The sequence below is a fragment of the Castor canadensis genome, chromosome 8, assembly GCF_047511655.1.
Source record: "Castor canadensis chromosome 8, mCasCan1.hap1v2, whole genome shotgun sequence".
Classification (NCBI taxonomy): Eukaryota; Metazoa; Chordata; class Mammalia; order Rodentia; family Castoridae; genus Castor; species Castor canadensis.
Window position 1 is genome coordinate 26,064,897 of NC_133393.1, and position 24,255 is coordinate 26,089,151.

The window sequence follows — 24,255 nt, forward strand, 5'->3', positions numbered from 1 at the left end:
TAAAAAAACAGTCCCCAAACTGCGATTCTGCTAAAAAGCAATCTGTATTTTTTCTGTCTATTTTTACTGGTTTTAGCAAAGTGTTTAAAAATGACTAAGCATCTCTAAAGTGTATGTATGTGTTTGAAGACCTTAGCTGGGCGGAGGGCTTTATTCACCTATGTCACCTGTGTTGGTCACTCTGTGAAGCAGGTCCTATTATTATCCCCCCTTTTAAAGGGAAGAAAGCTGAGGTCTGGTTAAGTTTAATTATCTGCTCAGTCAAGATCATATAGCCAAGATTTTAATTCATGTTTGACTCAAGAGTTCTTAACCACTATGCTACACTGCCTCATTCAGAAACAGATGTCTGGGTGGTCCTGATGAATATTTTAATGCTGGTTATGCTCCCTACAAGTGACTTAGATCCAGAAAAACAATTTCTGTTTCTTACACTGGGAAATAAAAATGCAAGTGAGTGAAAATACTCATGTTGACCTATCTGTACCTGTTCTTCCCCTAGGATAATTTTACTTGAATTTAACTTGCTTTTGGAGGAAGTGGGTAGATCCTGAAACACTAGGACTTCAAGATAAGATGGCCTATAGCCCACCAGACTCTGTTGCCTCCCCAGAAAGTTTGAAAGTCTGGAGGCCCCATAGTCCCAACGCCCTTTTTGCACCCAATGCCCCTTTTGCAGACTTCAGTGGAGTGTCACAGGCTTGTTATGATACCCACAATTTACACCTGTTTTTTTTTTCTTTCACAGCTTGCAATGTAGCAGCTCTTCCTTTTGCAAAGAAGGGAGACCTGCAAGCCAGGTAGTTTAAATAATAGGAAAGTTTACTATAGGAACAGACATGGAAATAAGAAAAATGAGATTTTCCCACCATTTTTCAGGCTTCATGGTACACTATCCAGAGGTAGGATAGGGAGTTGGGGGACACCACAGGTTCCCATGGGAAGAACTAGAAATTAAAAATGTTAGTAAAGAACAATAAACACACATCAAGCTCATTTTGGTCAGATTAAATAATAAATATTTTATACATTAACTCATGCAACCCTCACAACAACCCTATGAGGTAGGTACTATTATTTAATACCCCATTTTATACATCAGAACTGAAACATAGAGGTCAAGTATGGCCCCAAATCAGCTGACAGTGAATAGCAGCCCAAACATAGGTGGTTTGGCTCCCAAACCTGTGCTCACGCTTATTATACAATGGCACGTTGCGTGCCCAAGCACTGGTAGGAAGGGGGTTCAGGTCCAAGGAAGAGTGGAGACTGGATGTTCTGTGGCCGCTCAGCAATGAGTCATGGACACGTGCTTCAGTTCCTGCAGTGCAGGTGGCTCTACTGCTCTCTGCTGCTGTCTTCCTGCCACCTGATGATGTGGTCATCATGGATCCCCTTTGAATTTCTAAGGAGACCTGATGGTTTCAGTTAATTATCATTGTTACTCTTCAACCACATCTTTCTTGACAGGCTGCCTCATAGACTCAATTGGTCAACTATCTTCTGGCAAGATGCCCAATCTTCTGTGGTCATGTTGGTAGAAAGCAGAGGCCGTGGCTGCACCTGCAGTGCAGAGAGACCCTGCATCTCCTACCACTCCTGGAGGGGTAGTTCTGATGACTTCTCTGTGAGATGTTAACTCCATGGAGGGTGTGGGATTGTGAGCTGTTCTTGCCTTGATTAATGTTCTGAGACACTGAGTCTCAGATTGCTCTGAGATCTATAGTTTCCTGTTAAGTAACTATACTCTTCTTTTCCTGAACATCTATGCTAGCATTCTTCTTTTTCCACCTCTCTCTTATCCTCCAATTCCTTTTGTCCCAATCAGTCTTACTCAAAAGATCCACAGTAGTTTTCTTTTAACATCATTTCCTCCCTTCACCTTGATTCAAAAGCCATTGATGGTTCTCTATGTCTTGATGTCATCCATCTTGCCTGTTGGACTTCTAATCTTCCTCATTCTTGAACATTCTAGATTAACCAGTCAGTTATCCCTCCATCCTTGCCTACAGTTGTGCTGTGGCTTTTTCCTGTCTCCATGCCTTCATTTGTGTGGCTATCTTGACCTGGGATGGTCTTACCTTTCTCCCCCACTTATCCAATCCCTACTTCCCCACAAAAATTCCCTGACTTTCCTAGCATCACTTGTGTCTCTCATCAAATTCTCAAAGCATTTAGCATCTATGACACTTAATTTAATCCAGTCACTTTCTGGATAGGAAAGTGGAATTCATGTATTTGAATGTTTACAATGTTTAGACACTGCAGCAGACACTGGGTATGTATAATAACATTTGACTCTTACAACAATCCCAGGCAACAAGTACCATTGTCCTCATTTTATGGGGGCCAGTACTGATGTCCAGAGAGGCTAACATGTCCAGGGTTACAGAGGTCTTAGGTGTCACCACTTGGACTTAAACTCAAGTATGACACCTCAGTTTTCATCTTGCACCACATTACGGCACCTCCTTATGACCATGTTTTTCTTTTGTCCCTCAGACCCTAGTACAGTATCGACTGCCTCAGCAAGGGTTCAAGAAATACTGGTTAGAAGGCAACTGATGATTCCCTTTAAGCATGGAGGATGAAGAAGGGCCCTATTCTTTCTATTCATTCACTTGTGCATCCATTTAAAGTTATACTGAGCACTAAACTATGAGCTGGGCACTGTTCTAGACATTGGGAATACAGATAGAGCACTGCTTTTGCTCACCTAAAGAACTGGCACATATGCAGAAATAATTGATAAATAATTGTATTAGTTATCCATGTTTTCATAAAACTTACCAAAATTTATTGCTTCAAAGCAACCTATATTTATTATCTCACAGTCTCTATGGGTCAAAAACTGGGGGCATAGCTTACTGGGTCCTCCGCTTAGAGTTTTACAAGGCTACAGATGGACCAGGGTCTCATCTGTAGGCTCCACTAGGGAAGGATCTACTTGCAATCTTACACAGGTTGTTGGCAGAATTCATTTTCTTACAACTGTGAGACTGAGGACCCCTGATACCTTTTGGCTAGAGAATGGAGGCTGTTCTTAACAAATAGAGGCTGCCTGCAGATCCTCCCCACAGGGCTGCTAATTTCAAAAGACATCAAGGAGAGTCTTTAGTATGAATCTAATAGCAAGAAGTTTCGTGAAAGTTAACATAGCCACTGGAGTGACACTCCGTCACCTCTGTCTTATTCTACTGAAGCAAGTCACAGATTCCACTTCACACTCAAGGGGAGAGGATCACACAAGCATGGTCACCCAGAGGTAAGGCCATGAGGGCCACCCTTGAGTCTGTCTGCTGTAACAATGATGAATAAGTGCCAGTTAGGCAGTACAGACAGTATCTGCTACTGGAGTGTAGCAAGAATATTCCTTCAACAGACCTGCTGAGCTCCATGTGCTGAGGTGGCCTCACTGCTGGTGATCTTTGCCGTCCAGTGCTCCTGTTTCAATATGAGATGTGAGCAGTGGGTGCTACCACAGCTTCACAGGCAAAATGGAGGTTGTGCAAATGATCCTGGAGATCATGGATCTGACCACCACAGTGGGAGCCACAAGCATGAGTGTGGTTCAAGAAGGGGACTGTGTCCAAGTGTTGGAGGATAAGGTATCAGGTGATGGCTGTGAGGATGAGGAAGTAGGCAGGAATTCAGGAGACAGAAGACTTGAAGATGTACCAGGTAGAACTAATTGGGAGTTGGTCCAGTTGGAAGAAGGAAAGAGAGCAGTCCATTTAATTTCTGTGGAGCGCTCCTAGAAACAAAGAAATTCTTCCTAAATTCATACGCAATCACATATTCTGTTCAATTTGCACTGTCTGTGTAGCATTAGGGCACAAAAATGAATGGGGAAGAGGTTCTCCTTGACCTAGACAAAGCCCATGTGCACATCTACCTTGTACATGTTTGTATGTGTCTGCATAGGTGGGAAGGAGGAAGGGACGACTCATACCTGTTCAACAAGTCACTGACGTTCTAGGAGAGAAAAAAAGACAATGAGAATTACAATCCGTTCTCAGGCTCCTGTCACCTAATTCCCTTCCCAGCTCACTCTTGTAGGCCACTCTGGGGTGCCACCTCGGAAGCTGAAGGGGATAACACCCTACTTCTGCACCTCACTCTGCTGCAGCAGTATTGGGTGGCCCTGGACAAGCCATCACCATCACTTGTGACCATGTGTCAAGGGAGTGCCCCCACATGCACCTCGCAGAGGGGCACTGCAGGTGGGCTCCTATTGTTCAGGAAGAGACCCAGGATTTGGGAGATGTCTCAGCGTGTGCACCTTGAGCGTGTTGGCATCCAGCTCCCTGGCCATCTTTTCCAGATCAGCAACTAGGTTGCTGAGTTGTATTATTGCCTTAGAGAGGTCAAGGATTCTGGCCACCTCTGCTGGTGTGTCCTCCACCCTGTTCAGCTGCTGCTGAGAGAGAGCATCCAACTGTCCCTTGGTTTGGCAGTGGTTCTCCAGCTCAGCCTCCAGCCTAGGGCTCTGCAAGTCTACCTAAAACCAAAGAAAAGGGGCTTAAAGTTAGATGGAGTCCCTCCTGGCCCTCCAGGATCTGAAGAGCTGAGTGGGAATCCTGACAGTCCCCTTGCGGCATTGCTCACCTGCTACAGGCACGGCAGAGGCAGCTGTGTTCCTCATAAAGGTGGAGCACCTCCCCTTCTCACCTCACACTCTTGTGCACATCTTTCAGGTCAGAGGTGAGGAAAGAACTAACCCAAGTGAGTAAGAGGAACAAAGATGTGGACTGTCAGGGACAGAATGGGTATTCAAACTATCGTTTGTGTAGTAACTTTCAATTGATGGGACACTTGTCTCCTTTGATTCTCATCATGCAGCAGAGAGAACAAGATTTGTTTTTAGTTAACATGTAAGTCACATGAAGGTCAGAGGGCTTAACATGCTCCAGATCATTCTGCAAACTGACCCAGAAACCAACACTGACACGCAGGTTTCCAGCCTCCACAACTATCACTCCACATCACCCTACTCTGGGGACAGACAGATGTTGGGGGAAGGAAGAGAGGGGCTTGAGGACACTCTGACATAGGCTTCCCAGGATTCTGAGCAACGTACCTGCAAAGCACACAGCTTCTCCTCCTCCTGAGCCTTGAGCCTCTGAAACTCTCCTATGTCCTTTCTGAGCTTCCTACTCCGGCGGACGAGTCGTTCCTAAAGAGACAGGCACAACTGTTTTTCAAACTGGGGGCAAGGGCAACACCCACTGTGTGTGGGGTACTCAATGGAATACAGAGGGATCCTGAACCCAGGATTAGGCTAATGTAAAATTCTGCCTAAAAATAGGCACCTTTGAGTATCGTGCTTGGGGTACGGAACTTGAAGGTCATTTAAAGAATAATGAAGGGAAAAAAGTAATGAGTAGTTTTTAAGTCTTAGAACAACACAAAAGTAACATAACTACAGAGCCATTTTTACTTGATTTCAGGGTGTTTTCCTCCCCACATGTAAGCATCATATACCAATCTTCTTTATACGCGTTTATTTTTAATTGATGCATAAAAATTGTTCATGGGGTAAATGTGATGTTTGGATACAACATCGTACAACATATATGTATATGCATTGGATAATGTCCAAACCAGGATAAATATACCTAGCTCCTCAAAGAGTTATTTCTTCGTGGTGAAAACATTCAAAATCCTTTCTTCTGGCTTTTTTTGAAATATATGTATTTTTTATAGTCATGTTACTGTCAATAGCTCATCAGAACTTTCTCTTATCTAACTTTAACTTAGTACCCATTGGCCAACCTCGCCTCATATGCTGAGCTTCTGGCACTTCCTCCTACTTCACCCTAACAAATGGAGCACTGTGAAAAGAACAGCCTTAAAAAGGAGATGGAAAGCTTCTATACCACTCCCTGGCCCTACCAAATCCTGTCTCAGGATGGACAGCAAAAGCCCATTATTAGATGGAAATCCATAGTCGAGGCAGGCATGTCTCCGTCTCTTAATGTGAAATCAGAATTTAGGTAGGTTACTGAATCCCTGAAGCTATGGATAGAATGAATGATTTGAGTTTCTATTTTGTTTTTGTTTTCAGGTTTTTGATAATCTATGAGGAAAGCAAACATAAACAAAGCTGATATTGATATCAAGAGAAACTTATGAAGAGTCAAAGTGGAGAAAGGGAAGACTGTCAACCAAGGACTCTGGAAACATTCTTGTAATTACTCGCTAAACTAGTTACAGAATGTATTTGTCCTACCACATAGAAGAGCATTCAGAGTTGTAGTATAAATAGCATATGTACAAGAAGAAAAATGAAAAGAAAAAGAGAGCTGAGGGATGGATCATGCTTGTTAAGGAATTTTAAAAGAAAGGATAGCACATGAGTCAGTGGGAAAAGGAACCAAATCTGCGGAAGATGGTCAAGAAAAAACTGGCTTACACTAATAGAGTAATAAAACCAGGTCCCTTTCTAGAATCATATGTGAAGATGGATTTAAGATGAAATTATAAAGTTTGACTGAGGCTATAGCTCAGTGGCAGAGTACTTACCTAGCATGCTGGAGTCCCTGGGTTGGATACATCACAAAAACAAATTAAATAACTAAGTAATAAAGTTAATAGAAAATAGTGTTCAAGAACACATTTGTGAACAGGGAGTGTAAGGAAATAATGTCACTCCCCTAAAGTACAGAATCTGAGGGAATTGTTTAATTTAACTACATTAAAATTAAATATTCACAATTACATCAGCATGGACAAACTTAATAGAGAAGTGACAGACTAGGAAATGATATTGGTAATGTCTAAAACCAACAAGAGACATCTACAAAAGAGAAAAGAAATTCTGCAAGAAGAGAGGAACTCTACAGAAGAATTTGCAAAAAGTATGAATAGTTAATTCACAGAAGAAAGAGTACAAAAGACTATTGCACATGTGAATAAATGCCCAAATTGGTTAATGATTAGAGTAGACATGAACACAACAGTGAAATATTGTTTGACACTCATCATAGTAGTAAAAACTCGATAACTGGATAACACCCAGTGAGGGATGCATGAAGATCCAAGGGCTGTACACTGGGAGAGTCATTCTGGTTAGGGTCCAAACCACCAAGGGTGTTTCCTCTGGGATCCATAGGTCCTGTTTCTAGGTAAATGGTCCCCCAATTCCTCGCTTAATTCTAAGAGGATGTGCTGGCAGACAGCTGGAGTAGTGTAAAGTCCATTTCTGGGGAAAATTGGAGACATAGATAAATGTGTCATTCTGTAACTGTCGGAAACAATGGGCTGTGTGACACACAAAACGTGAATCGGTCTTAAAAATGTGGTACAGAGGGGGAAAGCAAGAAATAGAATGGGGCTTACAACATAATATCATTCTGTAAATTAAATACACAAACACACAATATAGCAATATATATTTAGATAAATGGTCTACAAATAAAAAAACAACCACAAATACTTAAATAGTTGCCCGTGAGAGGAGCGATAAAATGGAAAACAAGACAAGAAAGGGATTTGTGGGTGAGGCTGTCCATTGTACTATTTCTTTCTCAGGCATGGTTTGGCAGTGCAAGAACTCTGTAAAATTAACAAATTCAATAAAAAGCAAGTATATAGAAAAAAGGGATTTGTGAACTAAAGATAAGTTATTAATTGAAGAATATGTTTTGTTAACTAAATTCTTCCCACACCAGTTCAAAAATTTTTTTTTGAGATTTTGTTTTTGTTTATAGGGAAAAGTTTTTATTTTTTTTGTGTGTGTGTTTTGTTTTGTTTTGTTTTTTGCCTCATTCTTGTTACAAATTTTTGGTGGTACTGGGGTTTGAACTCAAAATCATGCCTGCCTAGCAAACTTGAGCTGCGGCCCCAGCCCTACTCTTATAAATTCTCCTCCTCCTCCTTCTCCTTTTTTGGACATACTAGGCTTTTTCGGATGTACTCAGGGAATTGCACTTGCTAGGCAGGTGCTCTGCTGCTTGAGCCATGCCTCCAATCCTCCTCTCATAAGTTCTTAAAATGGATTGCTTCAGGAAAAGAAGAAACCCACATTACTGGAGATGTACAGGTATGAGTCAAGGGCTGGGAAATACCTGAAAGTTCTTTCTAGCTGAGATTCTGTTGGCGAAATTGAGGTCTAGAGACTGGGCAGGTGAGAGGTCAACAAGAATGCTCAGGCAAACAAAGCCTCACTTGTAGAGGAGATACTGATGTCCCTAGGAAGTTAGTGAAACTTTGTCACCTCACTGGGTATTCCCTATAGGCATTTCTCAGCAGGGAAGAAGTAAATTTAAAAAAAACATTCTCCAGGTGTGCTGGTACACACCTATATTCCCAGCACTCCAGAGAAAAACACAAAAAAATTGCCAGTTCCAGATCCTGACCAAAAAAAAAAAGGAAGGAAGGAAAAGAAAAAGTGTGGCTGGGGTATGACTCAAATGGCTCAAATGGTAGAGCACCAGCCTAGCAAGTGCAAGGCCCTAAGTTCAAACTCCAGTACTGCCAAATAAAGCATAAATAAACAAATAAACACCTCAAAGGAGGAGTGGGATGGGAGGGAGGCAGGAAATGGGCAACCTAGAAAGGTGGCAGGTTGACATGGGCTGTGGAATTGTTTACAGTGAGCACAGAAGTTCAGTCTCTAAAAGTACAAACAGCTTTCACCCTCCAATCTACTCTCTCTGTGTGTCTCTCTCCTTACAATAAAACATCTACAAGAGTCTGTCCTTGCTGTATTCACTTCCTCACAGCCTTTCACTCCTCAGTTGTCTGCCTTGTTTCTCATCACATTTGGAACTCTTCTCTATGGTGACCTGTGATCTCCAGCAATGAAATCTGGAGCGGCTTTTTTCAATGTCGATGTCTCGTCTTGTCTTAGTAAGTAAAATTCCCATTTGAGCCATTCTGCCAGCCCTCTTAGCCCTTTTCTGTCCTTAGCTTTTCTTTCTGGTGGGTATTCCAATCTTACCATAATTCCCAAGCCAAATCTTTTTCCTAATAGTTTCCAGCTAAGTATCTCCTCTTGCTCTGTTAGCAACTCAAAAATCACGTGGAGCTAGGTGTGGTGGTACATGTCTGTAATTCCAGCACTCAGGAGACTGAGGCAGGAGGATTGTAATTCTAGAACAGCCTGGGCTATATAGTGAGACTCTGTTTCAAAAAACAGTCAAATAAAAAAATTAAACTGGTAATCTCCTTTCCCACCCATTTCTGCAATTCATTGCTCTTTTTTTTCTTTGTTGGTAGTATTGGGGTTTGAACTCAGGGCCTCACATTTGCTTGACAAATGCTCTACCACTTGAGCCATTCCACCAGCTTAACCCATTGCTCTTGACCTCTATAAGTCTGTCATTGGGCACACTTTCCATCTGCTATGCAGCTTGAAACCTCTCGTATTTCCCCTTTTATCTGTGCTACTCTTCCCTACAAAATGGCTTCTTGTTGACAAAAACAAACCTCAAACTCTCCCAACCAGGCATCTAAGGCTGTTGAGACAAACCACAATTTACATTTCCAGTGTTCTCTCTCTTGGTCCCTCCATACTCTGCCCCTGAGAACATACCAGGCAAGTCATGAGTCATGGCTTATTGACTTCCTCCTGCCAGAAACGCTCTCTTTTGCCCATTAAAATCAGACTTATTTTATTTTTTAAGACAGAGTCAAACTCCCTAGCCTCCTGCCTCCATCTCTGAGTGCTGGGGTTACAGAAGTGTACCACTATGCTTGGAACTATTGCTAAAGTCCAGTTCAAAAAGCAAGAGTCTTATCTTCTGGCAGTTTAAAATTCAATAAAGGGTTTTAAGTCAACTACAAACACTGTGTAAATGAATAAAGAAGCAAAGATAACAGCAATAAAGATAAGTGCGTGAAACAACTGAATACTGAGATAGTGTAGCTGTATCATTTACAGTGTTCAAAATGTGTAGGAAGAGTTCTCTATTTTTTAAGAAAATACTAATTTTTTATTTTTATTAGCATATAATAGTTATACATGGAGGAGACAGTGTGACATTTACATACGTGCTTACAATATATCTTAATTAGATTCACCTGTCGTTCTTTCTCATCCTTCCCCACCCCCAACCTTCTTAGAACAATTTTTTTTTCTTTTTGGTGATACTGGGGGTTTGAACTTAGGGCCTCATAGTTGATGGCAGGCACTCTACCACTTGAGCCACTCTGCCAGCCCTCAACAAGTTTCATTGTTCTGTTTTCCTACAATAGTTAATGGGGCCTGTCATGTGAATAAGGTACTCGTTAGAACTGAAAAGTAAAATTCTACAAACTCCTACCACAAATATTCCTGGGCAGGGTGGAAGTGGAGAGATAAACTGAAATACAAAGAATAGGCCAATGCCTGTTTTGTCTTTAGTGAACATTTTAAAAGTCTGTGATCCTATAGGCTATCAGCTAAACTATAACCACACAAAACTACTTTTGACAAAGAGGGCATTGAGCAGTGATGGAGCATGAGAACCTAGAAGCAATGAAATTTGTTCTGAAACAACATATTAATGAAAAGCATACAAGAAAAAAATAGTTAACAAAGGTACCATTCCCTGAGGATACAGTGAAAAAAAAAAGTTATCAGCTTTCTAAAGGCATGCTTCTACAGAACAAGAAATGTCCCAAAATATGGTTAGGAATGACCACACACAATCATCCTCTAGGAAATGTCAAGAAATTAACTTAAAGATTTATGAGTGAATGTATAAGCTAAGCAAAGACTCATTTGAATCTATGAGCACTGACTTCCAGAAAGCCAGTGTTATAAAATGTACAGCTGCTCTCAATAGTCAGGGTATCTGAAGTTTAAATACCGACAATTTAATTGTTGATTTAGAAACACAGAGGAAAACATTAGAAATACATCCAGCTATTCATCATGAAGATTAAATAAACCCCCAAAATTATGATTCTTACAGTACAGAAAGCCTACCTTATTTGCAGGCTTATTACATGCAGTTTTGACACAATGCAGACAAAGAAATCTCAAAAACAAACAATTTAAATTCTTACCCGTGCATTACGCAGCTCAGTCGGAGTGAAGATCTCAGTCAGTAGTGTTTAAATTGTGTGGTCTGCTGACTATTTCCTTGCCTTTAATTTTATGAAACTATTTCTCTCAAAAAACATATAGTGCCCCAAAACGAGGTGAAAGTTAATGTGCTTAATCAAAATGAAAAAGTGAAAACTTGCAATTTAGCCAAGTTGGATGGCGTACAGGAAAAATGAATCAAGCGCTCACAGTCCAGCATTGAACTCTATGGATCCTGAGCTTTCACAGTTTTCCTCAGTGGGTCTTCCTGACACGATGTACCCATGGACACCAAGGGTCTACTGTTGTCAACAAATTGAATGCAATGACATTAAAATATTAGGAAGATGCTTCATGACTTAGAAACATTGAGCTGGGTGCCTGTAGCTCAGGCCTGTAATCCTAGCTACTTAGGAGGCTAAGATCAGAAGAATTGAAGTTTGAGTCCATCTCAGGCAAATAGTTGGAAAGACCCCAATTTGCAAAATAATCAGAGCAAAATGGACTAGAAGCATGGCTCAAGGGATAGAGTACCTGCTTTGCAAACACAAAGTCCCTTTTACCAAACAAACAACTTTTAACCATTGTCTAAGAGCATTCCTTTAGCAGGATAATCAAAAAGACTATCAGGTTACAAAACGTACTAAATGGCAAACATGCTGCTAGATTTAAAAGTAAACCATAAAGCAAAAAGTATGAAAACCACATAATAACTTAAAAACAGAAACAATAATCAATGGACTGGAGTGAAAAACATTCCTATTCCACTATTACAAGAACTTGATTTATGTCCAACCAAAAACAACACAGAAATGTAGGTCTCTCTATTATAGAAATGCTTTTGCAGACAACTGGAGATCAGAATAAAGAAAAATTAATAAGGATTCATCCTTCACATCACACAATTAATAAAGATTTATTAATGCCAGACATTAATAAATCTTTAAAAATAAAACAGAACAGCATAATCGTATGAGACTAATTTCTGAATATTTGACATGGAGAGTTTACCTTTAAAAAGAAAAGAACTAATTTTAGCATAAAATTTCCCAAATAAGACTAGGTGCTGGTGGCTTATACCTGTAATCCTACCTACTTGGGAGGCAGAGATTAGGAGCATCATGGTTTGAAGCTAGCCCAGGTAAATATTTTTCAAAACCCTACCTTGAAAATAACTAACACAAAAAAAAGGGCTGGTGGAATGACTCAAGTGGTAGAGCATCTGCCTATCAAATATAAGACCCTGAGTTCAAACCCCATCACCACCAAACACAACAAAAATATTCTTGTTTTTACACTGGAACACCACTCTCCTTGTTTTTCTCCTGCCCCTCTGTGAGTCATTCTAAATCTCCTGTGCTGGGTCCTTCTCTACCCTACACACATCAGCATCATTAGCCTTTCCCAGAACATTCTCTGCAACTTCTTCTCTCTGCAGACTCTCTCCTGAGTATACTGCATTGATTCCCTTGGGTTTGAATATCATCTTCATTCTGGCAGATTCTTGTTCAAGGTTCTGGGAATACTATCTAAACTCCCTTTGAAGATCCAGAATTGATATCCAACCACATATCTAGGATCCTGCTTTGATGTGTTTCAACTTGGACTCAATTTGTCCAAAGTGAAACTCTTGAGGTTTCATTCAGACCTGTTCTCTTTGGTCCTTATCGTCCATATCATCACTTTAGTCTCTCAAACCAGAAACTCATGAGATCATCTTTATTATCCTCCTCCCTCACCCTACTTCTAATTATCAGTAAATCGTGTCAATCCAAACTCTGATTATAAAATCTTCAAATATAACAAGACTTCTTGAGACTTGGGTCTCTGTATCTGCTCCCCTCCCCCATCTTTGTGCTGGTCCCCTTCTTTTAGGTCTCTTCTTCAATGTCACTTCCCCCATGAAGCCCTGGTTGACCATATGGATGGGTCACCATCTCAGACTCTTGTTTATTTTCTTCCTGGTTCATGAAAACCTAAAGGCTGTTTGATTTCTTATTTACTGTCTTCTTTATTAAACTGCAAACTCATAGTAGTAGACTTTCTCACCATTCATTCCTGGCACAGTGATGTTGGTAGCATACATTCAATAGTGATAGAACAACAATGTCGCCATTTTGTAAATCAGTCAAAATGGCAGTCCCGCCCTTAAACAAATTCCCATGCTCTAAGACAGCCCCACCCCTACCAGAGGCTACTGCTCCTGTACTAACTTCCTTACTCTCCCCCTTCTATAAAAGCCACTGCTCTCCCAGACTCGGGGCTGTGCCATCTTTTCCCTGGCCAGCCTGGCAGTTTGGGCCCGCCATTAAACCTTGCTCTATGGACGTGAGCCTTTTCTGGTGAGCTTTCTTTGAGAGCGGCATTTTTCCTAACATTTGGAGCTGAAACCCAGGATCGGGTTGAGTTCCCGGCACTGACCTTGCTTTCCCAGCTTTCCTCTGGGATCTGAGCTGCTTTACCAGGACCCCAGATCCTAGAAAGTGACACTCTCTCACTAGCTCACAGGGAAGTTCCTCCACCCCAGTGCATCTCCAACCGCCATCCACCACCGGCCAATCTTCCCTTAAGGTCCTCTCTCCCTCGGTGAGTCCTCCTCGCATGCTGAGCTGTTGTCTCTCTCTCATTTCCTCGAAAACCCTAGTTCTAGGTCGCAGCTTGCTCTCGTCCCGGGAACTGGGTTCCCCACTTGGGACTGTGGACTCCTCTGGTAGTGAAGATGTTCTTTCTGGGGGGTTTTTTCTGCATTTCTCTCTCTCTCTCCTGAGGGCCTGATATTTCCGGGACGCCCGCCATATCTCTCCTCAGGTCAGGCCTTCACCATGGGAGTTGGACCGTCCCAAATTCCTTCAGACTCCCCAATGGGATGTCTCCTGGCCAACCTTGGGCCCCTCCACCTAACCCCTCATCTTAAGCCACGAAAGCTCATTTTTCTCTGTAATCAGGCCTGGCCCCAATATCCACTGGACAATGCCTCCAAATGGCCACTTAATGGCACTTTCAATCCCAATATTTTAAGGGATCTATGCAATCTCTGTGAGCATGCTGGTAAATGGAAGGACCTTTCCTACATCCAATCCTTTCCATATCTCTGTATCAAACCCTCCCTCTGTAATTTCTGTTCCCCTGTGCAGATTCTATTAGCCGGTAAACCAGTTTCTAAATCAGCTAATTCCTCTCCCAAACCTCCTCCTTCCCCATGTAAGCAGACTTCTTGCACTGCTTACCATACCTATTTCCTCCTATCTTCCTGAAAAACTTTCCCTGTCATGGAGTTAAGCAAGCCACTCCTTGCCAACTCTGGCCTTAAGGTGGTTACAGCTCTGGGAGAGCTGAGACCAAGCCTTGGATTTATTTGGCGACCAGAGAGTGGAGGTTTCATTTTGCTGAAAGCCTTCCAGTACCAATCAATGGGAGCAACCTGGAGACACAGGTGATGGCTAATCCCTTAAGTGTGTGTCATGCCTCCGGGCTCTGCCTTCCCCTCCCTTACCCAAGATGTCAGCACAACTTCTGCCTCCTCCATGGTCCCACCACATGTCCTTTGTCTCTGTCTGCCTTCCCCTCCCTGGGCTTACTGGGACCCTGCCTCCCATGAAAAACCTGTAGCATGGTACCTTATGACTTAAGGTATTCCAACTAGTTTGCCAGGCCTCAGTCTAAAGTAACTTTAAGTCAGCTGCTTTACAAAAGCACTTAAAAAAACCTGCAGCTGCCACACTGACGCTCTAACTCTGCACCCACAAGGGGAGGAGGGAAAGCAAACAGGCGCACCTGTGCACAGGATGCTGGCTCCTGGACACAGCAAAAATGCCTGCCATAGCTAAGAAAATCCATAGAAAGGACCCAGCACATCCTGGGCCACCAGCCACATATGGTGATGGCTGCAGCCTGCTGCCACTTCCCCTAGAATAAATGCGTGCAGAGTACACAGGAAGGGGGGAGGGGTGACAGGCTGCAGGATCAGGCCTAGGCAATCAGGGTCATTTGTCCCAGGTGTGTGTGGAGGGAGTGGCGCCTTTCGCAAGTCCTGCTCCTAGCCCCACCTCACACCTCAGGGCATTAGACCCAGCTCTTGTAAGCCAATTGTTAGCTCAAAGTTATAGTTCCAGAAGTAACAAAATAGACATTACTGTGGTCTCTAAACTTCTCATTTAGAATTTTCTATACTTTTGGCCTCAACATAAATTTTTCCCTCCAAATATTAACACTAGTTGTCCTGTATGGTACTTTTATTGGCCTGAAATGCCCTCTGAATGCTCTTCTCTAACTTTACAAATGATTTCTTTGTTAAAAAGGTAGCATTTTATTAAAGAGGCTGCCTGCTGTTAGCTAAAAGACAATATCCTAACGTTTTGATCTTTCTAGATGGGACCTGCATCTTCCAGTCTTCTGGCTGGCAGATGTTGGAAGCTTTGTACTGAGGCCTGGCCTCAGTATGCCTTGGGTGACCAAGAGAAGTGGCCTCCACAGGGTTCCTTAAATTACAATACCACACTCCAATTAGACCTTTTCTATAAAAAGTAAAAGTAAACTGAGGTCCCCTATACAAATTTCTATCTTCTAAGCCATCCCAATACTCAGAACCTCTTAATGAGTGCTTCCCTCTCCAACAGGCAATGGTAGGAAGAGGGCAAGTCATATGTCCCCTTCCAGTTATCAGATCTAAGGGAAATTTAAAAACATCTAAACAGCTGTACTGATGCCCAGACAAATACATTCAAGCATTTATCTCTGTGATCCAAACCTTTCAATTGACATGAAAGGATATTATGCTTCTACTAGACCAGACTCTTATCCCATTAGAAAAGCAATGGGTTCGGGCCCAGGCCACTCAGGTTGGAAATGATTATGTGGCTTAAGCAGTAGAGTGCTGCTTTACAAGCATAAAGTCCTGAGTTCAAGCCCAGTACAGCCAAAGTAAAAAATAATAATAATAATATTTGGGGCTGAGGAAGTAGCTCAATGGGAGAATGTCTGCCCAGCATGTGCAAAGCCCTGGGTTCACTTCCCCAGCATTACTAAAAAAAATAAAAAATGGTAAAGAAGATAAGTAGCAATAATGTCACTTCAGCCATCTCATAGTGGAAAAACATAGTTTAACCTAGACCAGATCCCTCATTCTTCAAGTGAGGAAACTGAGGCCCAGAACAGTTCAGAGACTTGCTCTCCAGAGCGTCAGGTGTCAATGTAAAATAACAACTTTACTTTACAGCAACAACTTAAAAAAAAAAATCCTCTTACCTTTCTAAAGTATCTTAAGGACGCTATCAGAAAGCATACCATGGTGGACTCAGAGTCACAGGTGAGAGAGGTTCTCCTCAAAGATAAATTTCTAACAGTCAGTCCCAGATATTCATAAAAACCTCAGACTGTGGCTGAAGGGAAAAGCCATTAAACCAAGTAATACAGCTAGCCATGTCTGTATTTATGGCTATGTATGTATGTCTGGGACCTTACTAACAAGAGAGAAAAAGATAAGAGACACCATGGCCTCATTGCTGCTCTCAGAGAGGGCCCCACCCAACTAGGGCCTGTATCCTGAACTTGCTCCCATGGTGTGCAGGAGGTGCACTTCTGCAGAGAATGCTTAAGGGGGGACAGCCTGGGAGACAGCCCCGCCCCCAACTGGGACCCTGCCCTCTGCAAGGGTAACCACTGGAGGTCTAAGTGCCCCGTCACCAGATGGAAGATGAGGTGCCACCTTCCTATGGATTGATGGGTCCAAGCCTCCTGGCCACACTCCACTTCTTGGCATCAATGTTGAGGAGCCATAATGGCAGAAAAACAAAAGGCCATTTTCCTCCTAGACAGTGGAACCCGTTTCTCTGTTTTACCTTTTTCTCCTGGTCCCTGGTCCAATGACAAAAGTTATCATTCGGGGCAAATCTGGCTAGCCCCTAGAGTGCTAGTTTACCTGGCCTCTGGCCTGCTCTTGGGGAGACCTCCTCTTCTGTCACTCTTTCCCCATAATACCTGAAACTCCAGTGTCCCTGCTGGGACAGGATTTACTATCTCAATTAAAGGCTCAAATTCTCCTCCCCCCAGGCAGCTATCTCTGCTGCCCCTCCTTCAGGAACAAAGAGACTCCACAGTGTGGACTGATGAGATGAGTATAGGGTTAGCCAGGATAGCCCTCCCTATTCAAATAAAACTCAAAAATCTCTCACAGTTTCCACACCCAAAACAATATCCTCTCAAGCCTGAGGAATGATGAGGCCTTATGTGTATCATAAATTCCTTAAAACAACAAGGGCTACTAATTAGTTGCTCCAGCCCCTATAATAAATTTAAAATTCTTATAAAAGTAAATTTTAAAATACAAGTTACAAAGTAAACAACTGGAAAGGATATAGATAGGTAATAAATGTATTTTTTGAGATGTTAAAGGAAAAAGGAATGGTTTTTTGGATGAGAAGGGATTTTGTAAAAAAGGGTTTATCCTAAAGATTGTCTTAAACAGGAGGGATAAAAACAAGCCATCAAAGGGGTTAGTATGTTATATAAAGATCTAAGTAAGTTTTAAAAGTGCATAATAAGAAACTTCAGTGTGTGAAAAAGTTAAAGTTGAATATAATGTAAGAGTTGCCTAAAAGATTTTTAGGGTCATGTCAAACTAAAATCAAATCCTCTATGTCTATAAAATAACAAGGTTAACTTAATATCGTTCTGCTCTGAGTAACATGTACAAAAAACCATTACAGAGAAAGATTATATCAAAGAAATTATTTGTGTTTTCTGCTGATCTTGTCAAGTTTTTAAGTACTACTAAATCAGAGTTCATTTATATATTTGCTTATGTGTCTTAAATGACCACCTTGTAACAGTGTTATGTTATACTTTATCTAAATATGGTACAAACATTTAAGTTAAAAGTGTCAATTTATATAAAATAATGAGCTAAAGCTCTCTTTTATCCAAGAGTGTTACATTTAAATCCTGACAGCCCCTGCCTCCCACAGGTCACCTACTTAGGTGTGGCCTTAAAGGGACAGACTCACTCCCTGAGTCATAAATGCATCAACCCAATCTTCCATTTCTCAACCCCCATACCATAAGACAGGTTACAGCTTTCCTGGCAGTTATAGGATTTTGCAGAATTTAGATCCCTAGGTATGTAGTCCCTGAACAGACACCTTTTTATGCTCCTCCTAATATTCCTATTTGGGTCTTAGATAATGTATGGCCACCCATTTCTCTCTCTGTAGTTGGAGGACTCTTGAAATTGTCTAGGGAAGAACATTTCACGGTGGTTCTCTGGCTAATGCCCATCCTAATGCCTATGTTTCTTGCTCTCCTATTCTTAAGCTTCCTCCCTTGTATCACACTGCATGTCTGCTATTGCTGATCAAAACTTTAACCAGTTGTACCTCCAGGGATACCAACCTCTCCAAAACTGTCCAGAGGACTGCTCTGAGGGCCCCCACCAGGACACAGGGGCCTGAGGACCTTGCCCCATTCAACACCCCCTGCCAGCAGGAAGCAGCTAAAGAGACCAATGCTTCGCCTCAATTCCTGATCCTCAGCCCCTACCCTCATCATTATTAAAGAAAAAATGGGGGAATGATAGAACAATAATGTCACCATTTTGTGAATCAGCCAAAATGGCAGCCCTGCCCTTAAACAAATTCCCACGCTCTAAGACAGCCCCACCCCTACCAGAGACTACTGCACCTGTACTAACTTCCTTACCCTCCCCCTTCTATAAAAGCCACTGCTCGCCCAGGCTCTGGGCTGTGCCACCTTTCCCCTGGCCAGCCTGGCAGTTTGGGCCTGCCATTAAACTTTGCTCTATGGACATGAGCCTTTTCTGGTGAGCTTTCTTTGAGAGCGGCGTTTTTCCTAACAAATAGGAACTCATTCTGTTTTCTTTAAATGAACAAATATTGTTGTTATTTATTTGTTCTACATTTCCTGTCATTATTTAAACATGAATTTGAAGTAACAATCATGAATCATTTTTGTACTTCCTCCAACGCCTAGCACGACATTCTACCCAAAGTGCAGACCTGAGTAAATCATTTAGTGAATGAGTAGGTTTTTCCCCCATGTCTGACTTGTCAGCTGTGGAAAGCTCCTCCCTGCTCTCCTGTGTACTCTATACCTGGAGGGTACAGAACTCAGGAGAACTTCACCTCGTTAACATTCTGAGTTGTGTCTACCTTTCTATAGTCATCCCAGTATGGACTCCCTTCTTTTTCATCCTGTATCATAACAATGTTCTCCAAAAGTCATGTGCTTAAAAAGAAGAATTTGGAAGTTCAGCATTCATTATTGGATAAAAAATCATCATGGTGTATATATTATCTGTCTTTCATACAATCAATTAGTAATTGGTTTGGGGTGGGGGAAAGATTGGTGAAAGTAATTCTAAATTGAATTGAAAAAATAAGCAAATGTGAGTATTCACAGAAATTCTGAGAAATAAGAGTATTATGAGGATTCCAAGACCCACCTGATATTAAAACATACTGTAGAGGAGGGAGGGGAAAGAGCAGGTTTTGATTCCTACCATAGGAACTGCTATCCTGTAGCTCCAGTTATTTAAAATTTGTATATTCCTATCAACAGTATTCTCATTCTCAAAGAGATTAATATGTAGATCTGGCAGAGAACAGAAAATGAGTGGAGACCAAATATTTTGCCAACTACAGATGACTCCTCATCAGTTCCTAAGTACACAGAAGTTGGAGAGTGGACTTCCTGGGAGAAGGATCAGCCACATGTATGAAGACTGAAGGAGAGAATGGTCATGTGGCAACACTAGGAGAGAATTCTTTGGAACGACTGAAATCTGAGTATTTGAAGGACATGATATTAAAGATAAGGAAAAGTCAGAAAATTGTTAAGAACAGAGATTTTGCACCCAGGTAGTAGCACAGGTTTCTCTAGTACATTAGCAATCATACAAAATATGCCTTTTTTTCATTAATCTTCTGAATTAGTTGAATTATATATGTGACAGGAAAATACCAGTGCAGAAAGTGCTTGCCTAGCATGAGTGGGCCTTTGTTTGATTTTCAGCTCTGCAAGAAGAAGGAAGAAGAGGAGGAGGAGGAAGAAAATGGGGAGGAGGAGGAGGAGAAGTGAAAGGAGAAAGGAGGAGGAAAAAGTAAAAGAAATAGCAATTCATGGGAAGAAGATAGGGCCTAGAAAGAAGTTCTGAGACAGCAGAAAAAATAGCAGAGAAAAGAGCAGTAGGACAGGAAAGAGAAGAAATGGAAAAGAATCATAACAGCTAATGAAAAAGCAACAGGACAAAATCTGAGCACCACAAATCAAGCGTCGTTTTAAGGATTTAAGAGCTTTTCAGAATACAAACACATTGCTTGATTTTAATACATCCATCAGGCCATCTAAGACACCAGGGTTCTCCCAAAGTATCTTGAACTTTTAGTGCTTAACATTCAAAAGAACAATAAAAGGTTTATGAGACAATATTTTCTTTTATGTGCTCCAATGTTTACTGGAGAGGAATCATAAATGGAATACACTAGTATCTCTTAAAAGACTTTTCTAACTAAATAAATGGTGTAAGTAATTTTATGGTGGAGAAGAGCTATGATGTCTATTATGCTTTCCTTCAATTGCATAATTATAAAACAAATCATCTGAATCCTCTGTTTCTACAATTACTTGATGTAAATTAGACAAATTATAGGATTTTAGCTTTTTTTTTTTCCTTTTTTTCTTTGTTGGCAGTATTGGAATTTGAATTCACAGTTGATAGGCATGTGTTCTACCATAGCTTTCTTATTTTTGTTGTCAGAGCTGGTATTGACATACACGTCCTCTAATTTGGACTGGTATTCTTTTATGTTTGGATTTTCAAGAAAATGTTATTAAGCTGGGTTGCTGGTGGCTCACGCTTGTAGTCCTAGCTATTTGGGAGGCTAAGATTAAGAGGATTGCAGTTCAAGAGCTCCTAGCTCCAAAGTAACCAGAGCAAAATGGACGGCAGGCATAGCTCAAGTGTAGAGCACCTACTTTTTTGAGTGCTTGCTTTGCAAGAGTGAAGCCCTGAATTCAAGACCCCAGTCCCTATGGAGCTGGTGGAGTGGCTTAAGTAGTAAGAATACCTGCTTAGCAAACATGAGGCCCTAAGTTCAAACCCCAGTGCTGCCAAAAAAAAAAAAGAGAAACAAAAAAGACCAAAACCCAAGTCCAGCAAAAAAAGATATTAAATGCAATAATTTTATCATAAAGATTTTGTGTATCATTTTTTTCTTTTGGGTGGTAATATAATGTGATACATATTTGTAATTTGTATTGCATGTAATAAACATTGAAAGATTTTAAACCACATATTACAAAGGTATAATGTTTAAAATGGTTTGGCACATAGACAGAAATGCACAGAATAATAGGACAAGGTAGAGTCAAGAAAATATGTAAACAAATTTGTACATATAACACATTATGAAGTTGATATGTAATTAGTGAGGTAACCACATGGAGTACTCAATAAATAGGACAGATATGGACAAGTTTACCATAAGTCAGGAAAAGTGAAGTTAGATTCCTACCTTTTATGAACCAAGCCTTGTATGCACATATGAATAATAAAAGAAAAAAAAAAGGTCTTATTATAACAATTTTTAAATAAAAAGTTTTATTAAAAAAAAAAAAGATTCCTACCTTTCACCTTCACCAAAATAATCTTGGATATTCTACGTTCTCCAAAATATATGTTGAAAGCTGTTCATTGCAACATTCTTTGTAATCTCAAAACAGAACAATAACTTGGAAATAACTCAAACTTTACCAATTTATGGTATATTCATAGAATTGAATACCATGCAGCCATTGATAAGAATTCAGAAGATCTGGATGTCTGAAACATATTTGTAAATGATAAAAACAAGATACAGAAAAACCCTTGTGGGTTTTTTGTAAGAGTGCATAGTCTCTCTCTCTCTCTCTCTCTCTCTCTCTCTCTCTCTCTCTCTCTCTCTCTCTCTTTCTCACACACACACAATTTTCTGGAAGGACACACAAAAATCTAATGACAGTTACCTCTGGGGAATGAAAATAGGGGGAGACAGGAAGAAAGAAAGATACCTAGTTTTGATGCTATACCTTTCAGTGTTGTCTGAATTTACTACCAAAAGCATGAAGATTTTCGATTTGAAAAATAAATATAATAAGAGCTGGAGCTGGGTATGGTGGTGCATGACTAGCGAGTAGCTGGGTATAATCCAGAAGCAGGAAGATTGAGAGTTTGAGGCAAGCCCCAGCAATTTGGCGAGGCTCTGTCTCAAAAACAAAAATAAAAACAAAAGGCTGGGGTGGTTGAACATTTGCCTGATAAATGAGACCCTGGGTTTAATCCCCAGTGCCACACACAAATAAATTAATAAATAAGGTAAAAGTAATCATGACAAAAAGGAAAAAGGGGGAAAGACAATGGAAAAAGGAATGGAAAGACAAAGGAAAGGTGGAAAAAGAATCATGTGCTAATTTCCAGGTTTCTGTATATTTGCAGGATAATTGTTGTTAGCACAGGTAAAGCCCGATTATACTTCTAGTCAAGTTTCTAGTGGTAGGGAGCCATGTGGTCTTAGTATGGAAAGGGTTTTGTGTTATCTAGTGCAGCTTCCTCAGTCTACAGAGGAGCAGAGTGGCCCATGCTCCCTGGAAATCTGCCATCACAGTGACAGATTCCCATGAATGAGTCAGAAGTACAACATCAGTAGCAAAATATACACAGAAAAGCAAAGACAGGAATCCAAACAGGATGAAGAAGAGAAAGGAAGAGGGGTATCAGTTATTGAGGCTCTATGCAGTGCCAGGAATAGGAAGGAGTAACTTGGGGAGCCAGTAACGGGGAGTGGCCATGATGACCTGGCTTACCTTGTAGTGGCTGATGGCATTTTCAATGGTAGGCTCAGGATGAGACTGGTGTTCAGGCAGCTCCAGGCATTCCACACACAGAAGACTTCCTGTCTTCTCACAGAACCTGCACACCCTCTTCTGGTGGAGGGGGCAGATGTAACCTTCTCCCAGCACCTCCTCAGAACAGGGCTTCCGGCAGACGGGGCAGCAGAGGACTCCAGAGGTTAAGGTCTTCTCCACATGCTGAATTAGGCACATACGACAGAAGAGGTGTGCGCAGTTGGTGCTCACTGCCTCCTTCAGGAGTTCCAGGCAGATGGGGCAGATGCCTTCCTCCTGGCTGTCCTTATGCAGAGAGACCATGGTCTCCACCCCACCCCACCAACCTCCCCACTAGGTCTTCTGAAGGTCTGGCACTCCACAGCCCCAGATGAGAAGGTTCAGCCAGAAGCAGCCCTGGAGCAGCCTAGAGGGCAGGACTCAGGCTCCAACTTCAGGCAATTTCCACTCTCCATCAAGAGGACCAAAGCATGGATCACACAAACCACGATTCTGCATGAGTTTCAGAAACATCTTATCAGCTTTGGGGTACACCCTCTGGTTTCCCTGTATTTGCTAAACTTGAAGTTCCTCTATTTTTCATACACCTGGAGGAAGCAGGTGATTCCAAAACCAATTCAGTTTTCCTTTTGTGGGTTTTCTGTGAATATTTTTATAGTTCCAAGTTAAAAGGCCAAGGTGTCACATCGCAGCCGGAAATGAAACCATCATAGCTTTCAAGTTAAAAGTCTTCTCTGATTTGCTGTTGGCTAAGAGAACTTGGCAGGCGTTCCGAGTGTTCTCTCCCTTGCCATAGTCTGAGATGGCTTAACGCTATTGACTATCACTCCAGCCATTTACAGTGGCACATTGTCAGCAAGTCATTTTCCTTACCCGCAACCATTGTAGAATTATACCAATTCCATTGTGAAAGAGAAAGAGAATAAGACAGGGAAAAGGGCAAAGACTTGCGTAATGTTTGAAGCCATCTTGTTCCTTCCTTTCAAACCACTTCCAAAGATTACCCAAAGCAAGAAGTACCCCCCTGCTCACTTCCCTTAAATACTGTACTCTCATTGCCTCATCCTACTCTTCTTAAAAAGTGGCACCCCTGTGAGCACCCCATTCTTGCTGCCAATAAAGCTCTCTTAGTATCCTACCTCAATTTCTCCCTTTAAATTTCAGGTTGTTTTCTTGTACTCCAGACCTGGAGAGAAGGCAAGCAGGTGAATGGTTCTTCTTCAATCATTCCAATTATATATGCTCATGTGTCAGTAAAACTGAGGAAAGGTGGGGAGACATGCCCTATCATAGAAACACTGAATTGCCAGGAAAATAAAAGTCCTCATGACTTAGGGTAACTGAAA

At 41.5% G+C, this 24,255-nt stretch overlaps 1 protein-coding gene across 2 annotated transcripts; it reads right to left on the reverse strand.

Annotated features, from left to right (window-relative positions):
* Window positions 1-935: 935 nt before the first annotated feature.
* On the reverse strand, window positions 936-24,129 carry Trim40 (tripartite motif containing 40). Of its 2 annotated transcripts, XM_020165127.2 has the most exons (5): window positions 22,868-24,129; window positions 5,081-5,176; window positions 4,283-4,501; window positions 3,953-3,975; window positions 936-3,754 (listed from the first exon to the last, which is right to left on the reverse strand). In XM_020165127.2, exons 1-5 carry the CDS (start codon window positions 23,210-23,212, stop codon window positions 3,688-3,690), a joined length of 750 nt encoding a protein of 249 aa, XP_020020716.1. In that variant the 5' UTR covers window positions 23,213-24,129; the 3' UTR covers window positions 936-3,687. The 2 variants fall into 2 exon arrangements, with proteins under 2 accessions (XP_020020716.1, XP_073938730.1); XM_074082629.1 differs by lacking the exon at window positions 936-3,754 and having other exon boundaries at window positions 3,964-4,501; window positions 22,868-23,401; window positions 24,049-24,129.
* Window positions 24,130-24,255: the final 126 nt, after the last annotated feature.